The following is an 11,794-nucleotide window of genomic DNA, read 5'->3' as shown; positions in this document are numbered from 1 at the left end:
TCAAATATTGGTTTTTGGCTATGTTTGGGCCTTAGCCATTCTGTATAGACTTGATTTTTTTATTTTTTTTTAACAAATAACATAAATACCAATCCTACATTTTCTCTCACTTTTTAAATTACTTTAATCTCTCTTCCTATTAATATACATAACATAGCTAATATATACATAACATTCTGTATATATATTGAGATTTTTATAATATATTTAAGAAGTCGAAATTTTTTATAATATTGAAACATAAGTTGTGTATTTGTAAATTGTGTATTTGTGTAATTTTTTATTTTTTTATGAATAAATGAGCATCTAACTCATATTTAATTAAAAATAAATTTAAAATAAAAATAGAAGTTAAGAGATAAATGAATATCAAAAGTGTAAAAATATTTAAAATGTAAAGGATTAAAAATGTATTTATTTTATACAAGCCAAGTCTTTAAAACTTTTCTTGTAGTAACAAAAAAACAAAGGGAAAAGGACACTTTGTAGCACTTTTTAAAATAAATAATCTAAGCTTGACATTTTGCAAAAAAGTGGCCAGTCGAATAAAGTATTTTCACTTTATAGTCATTTCTTAATTTGGGTCATTTTGACTCATGTAGTTCAGATACAATCCATATATAATACTGATACAGTTTTCGACTTGTGTCATTCGAACCTTTTAAAAATATTTTAGTTTTTTTTGCTATAAATTTTTTAACTGAAAAATATTCTGCTTTTTTTTATTGTTTAAAAATATTAATTAAATATAATTATATAAAAATGGTATAATGGTTATATAGAAATATATCTATATAAGTATATTAAATCTTTGACGTGCCCTTTGTTCGGGTAAAAAGATTAATTCTTCCATACAGTCATTAAGCTATTTGAAAATTCTTTTATATTTCAGTTGGTATTTTGGTTCGGTATTCCGACTAGCGCTTAATTCGATATTTGGAAGCTAGTCTGACAGGCGCCGCGGCTTACCCGCGCCTGACAAGATCCTGCTTTTTGGTATCAGAGTCTGGTTATTTTATAGTAATCGAGTAATAGATGTGAAATATTCAGCATAGGTATGAAGTTTTATAATTGATGGATATGGGAGAAGTTAATACGAAAAGTACTAAACTTGAAGAGGTAGATTTACTTCAAAATATGGATTTATTAAATAAATGGACTATTCCAAAAGTAGATATTAAAACCATTTATGAATATGACTTTCTTGATAAATTTAAATATAAGCAGATAATAAAAACTACTGAACAATCTATTGTTTTAAATGCTGACAAACAAACCATAAAATTACTGAATAAAAAAGATATTGATACGTTTAAAAATCAGTATAATTTTATGCATAGTGGTTTAGTGTGAATTGCTTTTAAACCTTTAACCTTGAAAGGTCTTCCAAAAATATTTCTAGTTGCATTACGTGATGCTAAAAATTTAAATTTCAGACAATCTCTGATGGGATCTATAGAATCCACTCTTACTTATGACCCTGTATATTTTAACGCTCAGCCAAACTTACAACTATTTTTGACTGATATGAATATTCTTGATGCTTTAACTTTAAATATGAAAACTCATGACTATAATTATGTGTCTGGATCTGAACTTATATGTTTGTCTTATCGTAGTTATTATCATTTATTATCTATTTTAAATCCTCGATGTAAATTGATCGAAGATGCTTCTAATTATATTATGCTTATCGAAACCAATTTTGCAAGATCCAAGGTCATTACGAGGAGACCTATTAGATGGGATAAGATTAATTTTCCAAAAATATGAATTTTAAATTCAGTCATTTCTCCAAAATAACTTGCGGAGGATGTGACAAATTCTGAGTTAACTCGTGTAACTCAAAATACAGATGGAAGAATTTGTCTCCAATTTGACGATAATTCTACCGTTTATAATCGAAATTTCTTTTTTATACCTAGAATGTTACCTGTTATGCATCATATCTCTCCAGTTGAACTAGTATATGGTCCGGCTAGAAGTCGTGTTGCATCTTTACATACTTTAAATTCTACAGATTCGCATATTCCATTCAAAAATATTAAAAAATTAAAATCAATCCTAAAATAAATATAGTTCAAGATAATGACAATATCCCAGATAGAGATAATCCCACTCCCTCCGAAATGGAGTTTGATGTTAATTCTTATCAAATCATGATACAACCACCATTAAATAAATCAATTGGGAATTGAGTCTTCAAAGACTTTAGAACAAATCTTTAGAAACCAAGTATGTTTATATTTAATATTGTTATAATATAATATCTGTGTAAAGGCTTTTATATAGTCCCAATAAGTGAAGGCAATTCTTGATCCTTTCATTGTCATGGCTTTTTCTGTCATGGAGGTGGTTCCCCAGTCTTCTATCGAGATGAGTTTTTTAATAACCATTTTGGAATATCCATGAACATCTGGAGTCGTTTTACCCATTTGGTGGTGTTACCATAAAAGCATCATCGTAATCACAAACATGACTATTACAATCAGTGCAAGCATTAGCATTAGCTTTCTCATGATTCTCATTGTCAGTTGAATCAGGTAATTCAACATCATTTTCAGATTCAGATTCATAATCAAATTCAGAACCTGAAGTATATAACAAACCATAGACCTTATCATGAATCTCATCAGAAAGTCCTAAGGGCTTGAGTTTTTGAAGTTTACAATTTGGAGTAATGTGACCAAATTGACCACAATTGTAACACTTAATTTTTTATAAGTCTCTCTTAGATCTATTTTTCGTAAATCTAGTAGACTTATGATGGGTTTTTCTAACTTCACGCGCTTCTTTGGATTTATGTCTAGATCTTCTTTTTCTATAGGGTTTATCTGGATCATTGAATTTTATATGTCTATGACCTCTTTTTCTAGAGGTAGAAGCCGAGATTTTCATACCAAATTGTCCAAAGAAATCACCTAATTGGGATCTTTCTTTAAACCTATCAAACTTAATTTGTCTAGACAATTTTAATTCATTACAAATTTTTAGACCTTCTTCGGTACAAGCTGCTATAAGCTGGCCATAAGTGAAATCCGTCCAGGAAATGGCACCATATTGCCCTTTGATTGATTTTTTAACCCTTTCTGCAAAAAAAGGTGGAAGTCCATCTATGAATCTAGCCTTTTAATGTTCAAACCTAGATTCGGGTAGATCCATAACTCTACTAATGAAAGTATCCTTGTACCATTTGAATTCTCCTAAATGTTTACACATAAATCCATTTAAGAGGGTACGAGTATTTTCATGTTGGTTGGTAAATCTACCTCTAAATTGTTGAATAATAGTGAGCATAAGGGTATATACAACATCTTCTCTACCTTCTGGTAATTCTCTACCTAGGTTATCAATACTTGGCAACATATTTTTGGCTTCAAAAATTTTATTTCTTTCTTTGTTAGAAAGAAAACTGTTCCACCAGCCACGAAGTTGGCCAGTAAAACTTGCAACAATCATTTTGCATATAGTAGCATCTGTTCGAACGGGGTTACTCTCAGTATCTTTAGGACTAGAGACTTTTGCAATAGTAGAATATATTAGCATGCGATTGACTAATATAGATAATTGTCTTTCATATAATCCATCCAAGTTTCATTCATATATATGATCTCCACTATATGACGTATTTGTCAATGACCACTCTCTTTCCTCTATCAGAATATCTTAAGGAGTTGGTCGTGGATAATAGGCAGTTTACGTACGGGGAATATCAGCATATTTTTTTTTCGATTGTTTTTTTACCAATTCTTTAAATTTATTTAACTCTGAGTGAATTTTCGCTCCCATGTTCGAAATTGGAGTGGACTTTATATCATCAAAATTATTAGATAGAGATTCAATAGCATCAGCAAAATTATTGGACAGATCCATGAGTTTTATATTTAAACTAGCAAATTTCTTTTCAAGTAATTTTTCAAGTCGTTCTAAATCAGAGGTTTTTCAAATCCTTGAATACCAGGTGGTCTTTGAACATGAGGCTTAGCTGTCAAATCTTCTATTTTGCATTTTGAGGTAGAAGCAATATCAGATGACTTTTCACTATCGCTTAGCTTCTTAATCAAATCTGTCATGATATCTAGTTTTTTTATCAAGAGAAGAAATATGTTCTTCAAGAACTTTCACATAAAGACTCAAATAATTATTTTGAGCAATTAGACTATTTATTTCTGAAATAGTGATTTTTTCAACTTCATTATCAATAAATTTTTTAAAAGCAAAGAAAGTTATTCCTGTATTATTCGATAATATGAAAGGTGATTGATGAGGGTAAATGGCCTGAGTGATGGTGCCATTTGCATCTTGGTACGATCTCTCAATAAGTTTTAAATATAACGGCAGATATACAGATATAAACCATGGCACAAAATAAATAATTTAATTATATAATGCTCCCTCAGAATTTCAAAAAATCATGAATGATATATTTAATCCATACATGAATTTTATAATAGTATATATTAATGATATCCTTATATTTTCTAAAACAATAGAATTACATTTCAAACACCTGAATATTTTCAAACAAATTGTAATGCAAAATGGCTTGGTCATTTCTAAATAAAAAATGTGCTTATTCTAAATCAGTGTTCGATTTCTAGGAAATAATATTTGTCAAGGAGAAATCGAGCCTATCCAAAGGACTATGGACTTTGCAGAAAAAATTCCTGATATTATTACTGATAAAACTCAATTACAAAGATTCTTAGGAAATCTTAATTATATTTCTCCTTTCTATCAAAGTTTGTCTCGTGATTTAGCTCATTTGTATGATAGACTAAAAAAGAATCATAAAGAACCTTGGACGACTTCTCACACTAATCTAAAAAAAAAGATTAGTGTATCATACGAAAGAATAAATATCCGGACTCTATAGGATATTCTATATCAATTTTTGAAAAAAACTAACCAGAAAGGACCCCCTCACTAAATCCCACATGGACGAGACTTACTCGAATCTATTAATTAAAAAATTGTCGAATACTCTGTTGCTCCATAAAAGAAAGTTGTGGACGATAAAATTCTAAGTTATATCTCTAGAAGAATTTTTGTTCATGGAGGAGACAAATTAGAATTGATTGAGAATATTTAGAAGAAGTCCGAAAAAATTTGATAAAAAATGTAGAGCAATGTTCGGATACTTCTATGAAAAGTCTTACAAGTTAAGAAACTAAAGATATCCAAGAATCTCCACCACTTCCGCTAGAAAATATTCTCAATGACGAAGAAATTGATAAAACTAAGGAATTACTCTACCAGATGAAAAGAAAAGACAAGATGTGATAGGAAGAACCCATCTACTACTATGTTTTATATGTATGGGATCAAGATGTAAGACCCTTTGTAATAATAAAAACACTATTCGCTATTGTGCGTAGATTTTTTTCTTTCTATATATATTCTATACCAATTTTTGAAAAAAACTAACCAGAAAGGACCCCTTCATTAAAATTCCGCATGGACGAGACTTGCTCGAATCTATTAATAAAAAAATTATCGAATACTTTGTTGCTCCACAAAAGAAAGTTGTGGACGATAAAAGTCTAAGTTATATCTCTAGAAGAATTTCTGTCCATGAAGGAGACAAATTAGAATTGATTGAAAAATATTTAGAAGAAGTTCGAAAAATTTGATAAAAACTGTGGAACAATGTTCGAATACTTCTATGAAAAGTCTTACAAGTTAAAAAACTGAAGATATCCAAGAATCTCAGCCACTTCCGTCAGAAAATATTTTCAATGACGAAGAAATTAAAAAAAACTGAGGAATTGCTCTACCAAATGAAAAAAAAAAGACAAGATGTGATAAGAAGGACCCGTCTATTACTATGTTTTATATGTATGGGACCAGAATGTAGGGCCTTTTGTAATAATAAAAACACTATGCGCTATTGTGCTCAGATTCTTTTTCTTTCTATATATAGACGCCTCATTTGTTAGAGAGGCAGCAATTATTTTTCTCTTTCATTTTCTCTCTCTAAGTTTGCTCTCCCTGCTCTCTTCCTCTCTTATATAATATTTCAAGGCTTTAATAAAAGAAGGCTGCTAGCCGATATTTACTATTCCGGTCTTGCACTCGGCCACTTGTAAGTTATTTATTTTTTTTCTTCTGAAGTACTTTTAATACTTCTTCTTCCTTTCCAGTCGTGACTATGTTCGGCTAAAAAAATTTTCATGCCTATATTGGAAATCTAACTTCTCTTACTAGATTATTATGAAAAATTCAGACTTTATCAAAATATGAACGAATTTTTCTATGGTTTCTTGACTTGGTTCTGAAATGGTGGTACAGTCAAGTTTAATATTGCTTATGTAGGCTTTGTCTCAGTGACTACGTCTAGTAAGTTGTGCCTTTTTAGCCCGTAAAAGATGAAGAAAAAGGGCAACTTTTGCACAGTCAGAACTTCTAGACAAATGGGTTCAACATAAGTATATTAAATCTCTGACAGACCCTTTGTTCGGGTAAAAAGATTAATTCTTCCATACAGTCATTAAGCTATTCGAAAATTCTTTTATATTTCGGTTGGTGCTTTGGTTCGGTATTCCGACTATGGCTTAATTCGATATTTGGAAGCTAGTCTGGCAGGCGCTGCGACTTACCTGTGCCTGACAAGATCCCGCTTTTATGGTATCAGAGCCTGATTATTTCATAGTAATCGAGTAATAGATGTGAAATATTCAGTATAGGTATGAAGTTTTATAATCGATGGATATGGGAGAAGTTAGTACGAAAAGTACTAAACTTGAAGAGGTAGATTTACCTCAAAATATGAATTTATTAAATAAATGGACTATTCCAAAAGCAGATATAAAAATTATTTATGAATATGACTTTCTTGATAAATTTAAATATAAGAAGATAATAAAAACCACTGAACAATCTATTGTTTTAAATGCTGACGAACAAATCATAAAATTACTGAATAAAAAAGATATTGATACGTTTAAAAATCAGTATAATTTTATGCATATTGATTTAGTACAAATTGTTTTTAAACCTTTAACCTTGAAAGACCTTTCAAAAATATTTCTAGCTTCATTACGTGATGATATAAATTTAAATTTTAGATCAAAGGGCATAACATTCTACTCATATTGATCAAAAGACATATTAAAAACAGTTCTATAAGGATTTTTATTAATAAATTTTTTTAAAAAAATGACTAGAAAATAGAATTTAAATTTCATAGTCACTTTCGTGAAAATAGTTAAATTTAAAAGTGTTGTTTATATCTTTTCCTCCATAAATAATTTCTTTGAACGAAACTCAGTTCGGCGACGGGCCGGCCCACAAACGGAACAAGCCAGTTCGGACAGTCCAATCCGGTAAACCCAGTTCCGGACCAACTCGGTCACTGGCCACTGGGACCAGTTCGGAACTGCCGACCCTCTGTTCCGGTAGGCCCGTACCTATCCGTTGCCAATCTTAAGATGAAACACAATTCCTATGTTACTCTAAAATTTCCCAAATAAAGTAGGAGTAATTTTTTTGAGTTTTCCATGGTCAAACATTACTTTAAAACTCTGCTTCTCCCACCAACTATGAAAATCGAAACAGGAACAAATTAAGGACCTATTCAAGCCCTTCCGCAACTGAAACGGATATAAAGGGACTAGTAAGTTTTTCTTCATATTATTGAAGGTCATTTCTTCAATAGGGATTATTAAGAAGCGAAAATGATCCAATCGTACTTTTTGTCTTTGTACCAATTGAGTTATTCTTAGTCATGTTATTGTCATTCTATAAGCAACACATCATGCACTGTACTTCACCATCCCAACCCTATTAGGGCTCGTTTGGTAGATGGATAAGGAAAGGGATAACTAATTTTCAGTTTAATTTTAGCATGAGTTTATTCCCTGCTTGGTTGGGATAAAATTGTGAGGTAACTTATCCTGGCCTTGTAGTGTTATTTTTATCCCACATTGATGGTGAGATAACAATCCCGGGATAACTTGTTTCCCAAGGGTTTATTGTAAATTGATGAGAGGATTTAGGAAAGGGTCGAACTGCAAAGGTTTATTGTACGCAACCTTACCTTGCATTTCTACAAGAGATTGTTTCCATGGCTTGAACCCGTGACCTCCATGTCCAAGGTTTGTAGATGGCTGCTCTATTAATTTCTTACTGTAGCAGTAAAATTTGTATTCTTTCTGATTTCTAAAATGAATAATTAAATCTTGGGTATGATGCTAGAAATTAAGCATAGAAGCTAAGATATTCGGTAACACTTTTGATATTTGTGTGTATATGAAAACACTTCACTCCTTAGTTACAAAGACCAAAGAAGTAGTACACCAGGCATCTTAGTATCTGAGTGTGGCAGAACTACTGTCGTGAAACTTGAGGTTACCAAACCAAGTACACCAGACATCTTAGTATCTGAGTGTGGCAGAACTACCGTCGTGAAACTTGAGGTTACCAAACCAAGTACACCAGGCATCTTAGTATCTGTGTGTGGCAGAACTACCGTCGTGAAACTTGAGCTTACCAAACCATAATTTGATAGGAATTCAGTTTTACTTTTCCCCGATTGATATATTAAGACGTGCTTTGGAACAGTGTTCAGGGAAGCGTGATGCCAAAAAATGCGACAAGCCTCTGCATCACGCATTAGGCAAAGCATGAAGCGATGCGAGCGCATCATTGAAGTGAAGCAGTGAAGAAGTAGCAATAGTGGTAGTCGCACAGTGAAGAAGAAGAAGAAGTCGCAGCAATGGACTTCAAATTAACCTTAGAAAATTGCAGCAGTGGCAATCACCGTACTAGACTTTAAAAAAAAAAAAATTAAAATTGACCCTAAATATAAAATCAACACGAAGTGACTCTTTTTTTAATTTGAAATTGACCCGAAAAATAAAATCAACATGATGCGCTCGCATCAGCCACACGCACCGAGAGGGGCTCGCATCGCTTTGCATAATGCGCAGCATCGCATTATGCGACGATGCGAGTTCATTCCTGAACACTGTTTTGGAATTCTTAATACCTGAAAGAGAAAACTCTATGCTTGATTTCAAGATTTTGTATCCTCACTAGTTAGAGATCAAAAGGTGGATACACTCGAGATATTATTTTTATGGAGCTTTCCTTGGCTGATTTACAAGTCTGCAAGAAAGTCCAGCTTTTGTTTTTTAGCTCTTCAGCTGCACGACATTTCTCCTTAACTCACAAAAATTTCAAGTGTATCTATATTCATCCCACACTAATTGATGACTTCATTTGTTTACCTAGGTGCTTTGTATGTTTACTTGCTGATAGACGCCCCATTCTCTTTGCTTACATTTGTGCTTTATATATCAACTTTACAACAAATTTAATTTTTAATGCTACAAATATTCAATTAACTAATGCATAAGACAAATATAATTTTCAATGATATACACCACAAAACCGAAAGACAAAAAAAAATATAACAAAAAGGGTACTGCATGATATCATAGCATTTGCAATTTCAGTGATTATGCCTGTTGGAATTATCATTTGAATACTAATTATTGTGTCTGTACACAGCAATCAAATTCCTACATTTTCTGCTTCGGGAGTCTTCAAACCTCAGCTCACCAGCGACGGCTAGCAGCAGTAAATGGAGTCAAATAAGAGCAAAATACTGATAATTGGAGTAACAGGCCGTCTGGGTTTTGAACTGGCGAAGGCCAGCCTCAATTCCTTTCATCCCACTTTGGGACTTGTCAGAGACTCAGCATTCTCTGACCCAAATAAATCCCAAAAGCTTCATACCCTTTCCGCAGCTGGCCTCACATTAATCAAGGGTTCATTGCAAGATGAAGATATCCTGCTTAAAGCACTCAAGCAAGTTGATATCGTGATTTGTGCCGTTTCATCTAAGCAAGTCCATGAACAAAAGATTCTGATTTCTGCTATCAGGCGTGCTGGTTGCATTAAGCGGTTCCTCCCTTCAGAGTTTGGGGCAGATCCTGACAGAACTCAAGTTTCTGATTTGGACCACAACTTCTACTCAAGAAAATCTGAGATTAGGCGTATCATTGAAGCTGAAGGCATTCCTTACACCTATGTGTGTTGCAACTTCTTTACAAGTATTCTCCTACCGTCACTTGTTCAACCAGGTTTGAAAGCCCCTCCAAGAGATGAAGTCAGCATATTTGGCGAGGGAACTGCTAAAGCTGTCTTTATTAAGGAAAATGATGTTGCTGCCTTTGCCATAAATACAGCGGATGATGCACGTACTCTGAACAAAGCGATATACCTGAGGCCAAAGGGAAATGTATATTCAATGAATGAGCTGGTAGGGATTTGGGAAGGAAAAATCGGGAAGACACTAAAAAAAACTTACATCTCTGAAGATGAACTCCTGAAGAAAATCAGAGAAATCCCATACCCTGAGAATATGGAGTTGGTTTTCATATACTCTGTGTTTGTTAAAGGAGATCAAACATACTTTAGCATCGAGTCTTCTGGTGGTTTGGAAGGGACGCAGCTATATCCACAAATAACATACACCACAGTAAGCGAATTTCTGGACACTTTGTTGTAATATTTGTTGCATATACTTGTCTGACCAAAGAAGTGTTTTTCTTCCTATAAACTTAGAGATGCACTATATTCCTGCCTGGTGCAATTACTTGACATGCAATTTTCCAGGATTTGACTCGTAAAGGCGCTCTTCTTTTGTGGAAAAACAATATCGAATTCCATGATGTACTTTGTTGAATTGCGCATTTTATTTATCTTATCTTATTTTGATAAATAAAATTACATGTTTCCATCATTGTTGTTCATATTGAACGTAAGCATTTATCGTCTTAATCCTCTTCTCGAGCACTTCTATAAATAAGTGAGTATGCTATTTTTATCTGAATTCAATAATGTTAGTAATGATAATGCATTTTGCCATTGATGGTCATGAATATAATTTTCGTTGGTGTGAATATTGTTAAGACTCAATTTTTTCGTATTTCATATGTAAAAATCCATTTTTTTTTTTTTTGTAAAAAATAAATATTAACTTAATATTGCGGATGCAAAAGTTTGAAGTTGCAGCGGCTTAAAATAGTGAAATTATGCAATGATTGTTAGTCTGCAATGTTGGGCTTCAACTAAGGAGCACTGAGGGCCATCGTAGACCAATTTATTTTGTAAAAGGCAAGTGTGGCTGGGAATGATATGACGGTGTACTATCTCGGATAGAATAAAATTTTCAGAATGAATGAACACGAGATAGTACTGTTACATGAACCTTTTTTTCTTGTCATGCCTATCACTGTGTATAATTATGTGAATGCTTTACTCTTTATCAATGACACTAAAGTGATTAAACATCTGCATGCATGATCTCGTCTGTGGGAATGATTTCAGAGTAGATTTAGTTTACTAGCATGAAATGTTCAGACGAATGGTGAGGCTTTGAAAAGGCTTCTGGGAACGAATCAACACCAACAAAGCTTCTTCCTCAATGATCCCAAAGCTTGTGCCTACAGTATCGACGGGGTGAGAGATTCTACATGTTTCATAGAGAAAGCTTCCCCTTCAGTACATATCTTGGATACCCAATCTGTGTGGAAAGGAAGACGATCTCATACTTCGACAACTTGGTTACTGAAGTAATGAAGAGGCTCAATGGGTGGAAAGGGAGGATGTTTTTGTGGGTGGGTGCGGGTGGGGGGGTGTTCTGATCAAAAGCATTATACAGTAGTCAATTCCCACTTATGCTTTCACTACTGATATCCCCCCCCGAAAACCATCTGAACCTAAGATAGTATCTGTTCGAATGCTTCTGCCTGGTGGATTGCTATGCATCAAAATGCTAAAAATC

General features: G+C 33.0%; 1 protein-coding gene across 3 annotated transcripts; it reads left to right on the top strand.

The window, feature by feature from the left end:
* Positions 1–5,940: 5,940 nt before the first annotated feature.
* On the top strand, positions 5,941–10,750 carry LOC107868054 (probable pinoresinol-lariciresinol reductase 3). Of its 3 annotated transcripts, none has more exons than XM_016714617.2 (2): positions 5,941–6,085; positions 9,514–10,750. In XM_016714617.2, the coding sequence occupies exon 2, from the start codon at positions 9,587–9,589 to the stop codon at positions 10,514–10,516; it is 930 nt and encodes a 309-aa protein (XP_016570103.1). In that variant the 5' UTR covers positions 5,941–6,085; positions 9,514–9,586; the 3' UTR covers positions 10,517–10,750. The 3 variants fall into 3 exon arrangements, with proteins under 3 accessions (XP_016570103.1, XP_016570102.1, XP_047266762.1); XM_016714616.2 differs by lacking the exon at positions 5,941–6,085 and adding an exon at positions 7,095–7,615; XM_047410806.1 differs by lacking the exon at positions 5,941–6,085 and adding an exon at positions 7,212–8,096.
* The last annotated feature ends 1,044 nt before the right edge of the window (positions 10,751–11,794 follow it).

Source organism: Capsicum annuum, chromosome 4, assembly GCF_002878395.1.
Source record: "Capsicum annuum cultivar UCD-10X-F1 chromosome 4, UCD10Xv1.1, whole genome shotgun sequence".
Taxonomy (NCBI): domain Eukaryota; kingdom Viridiplantae; phylum Streptophyta; class Magnoliopsida; order Solanales; family Solanaceae; genus Capsicum; species Capsicum annuum.
This window is presented reverse-complemented; position numbering and strand designations above follow the sequence as displayed.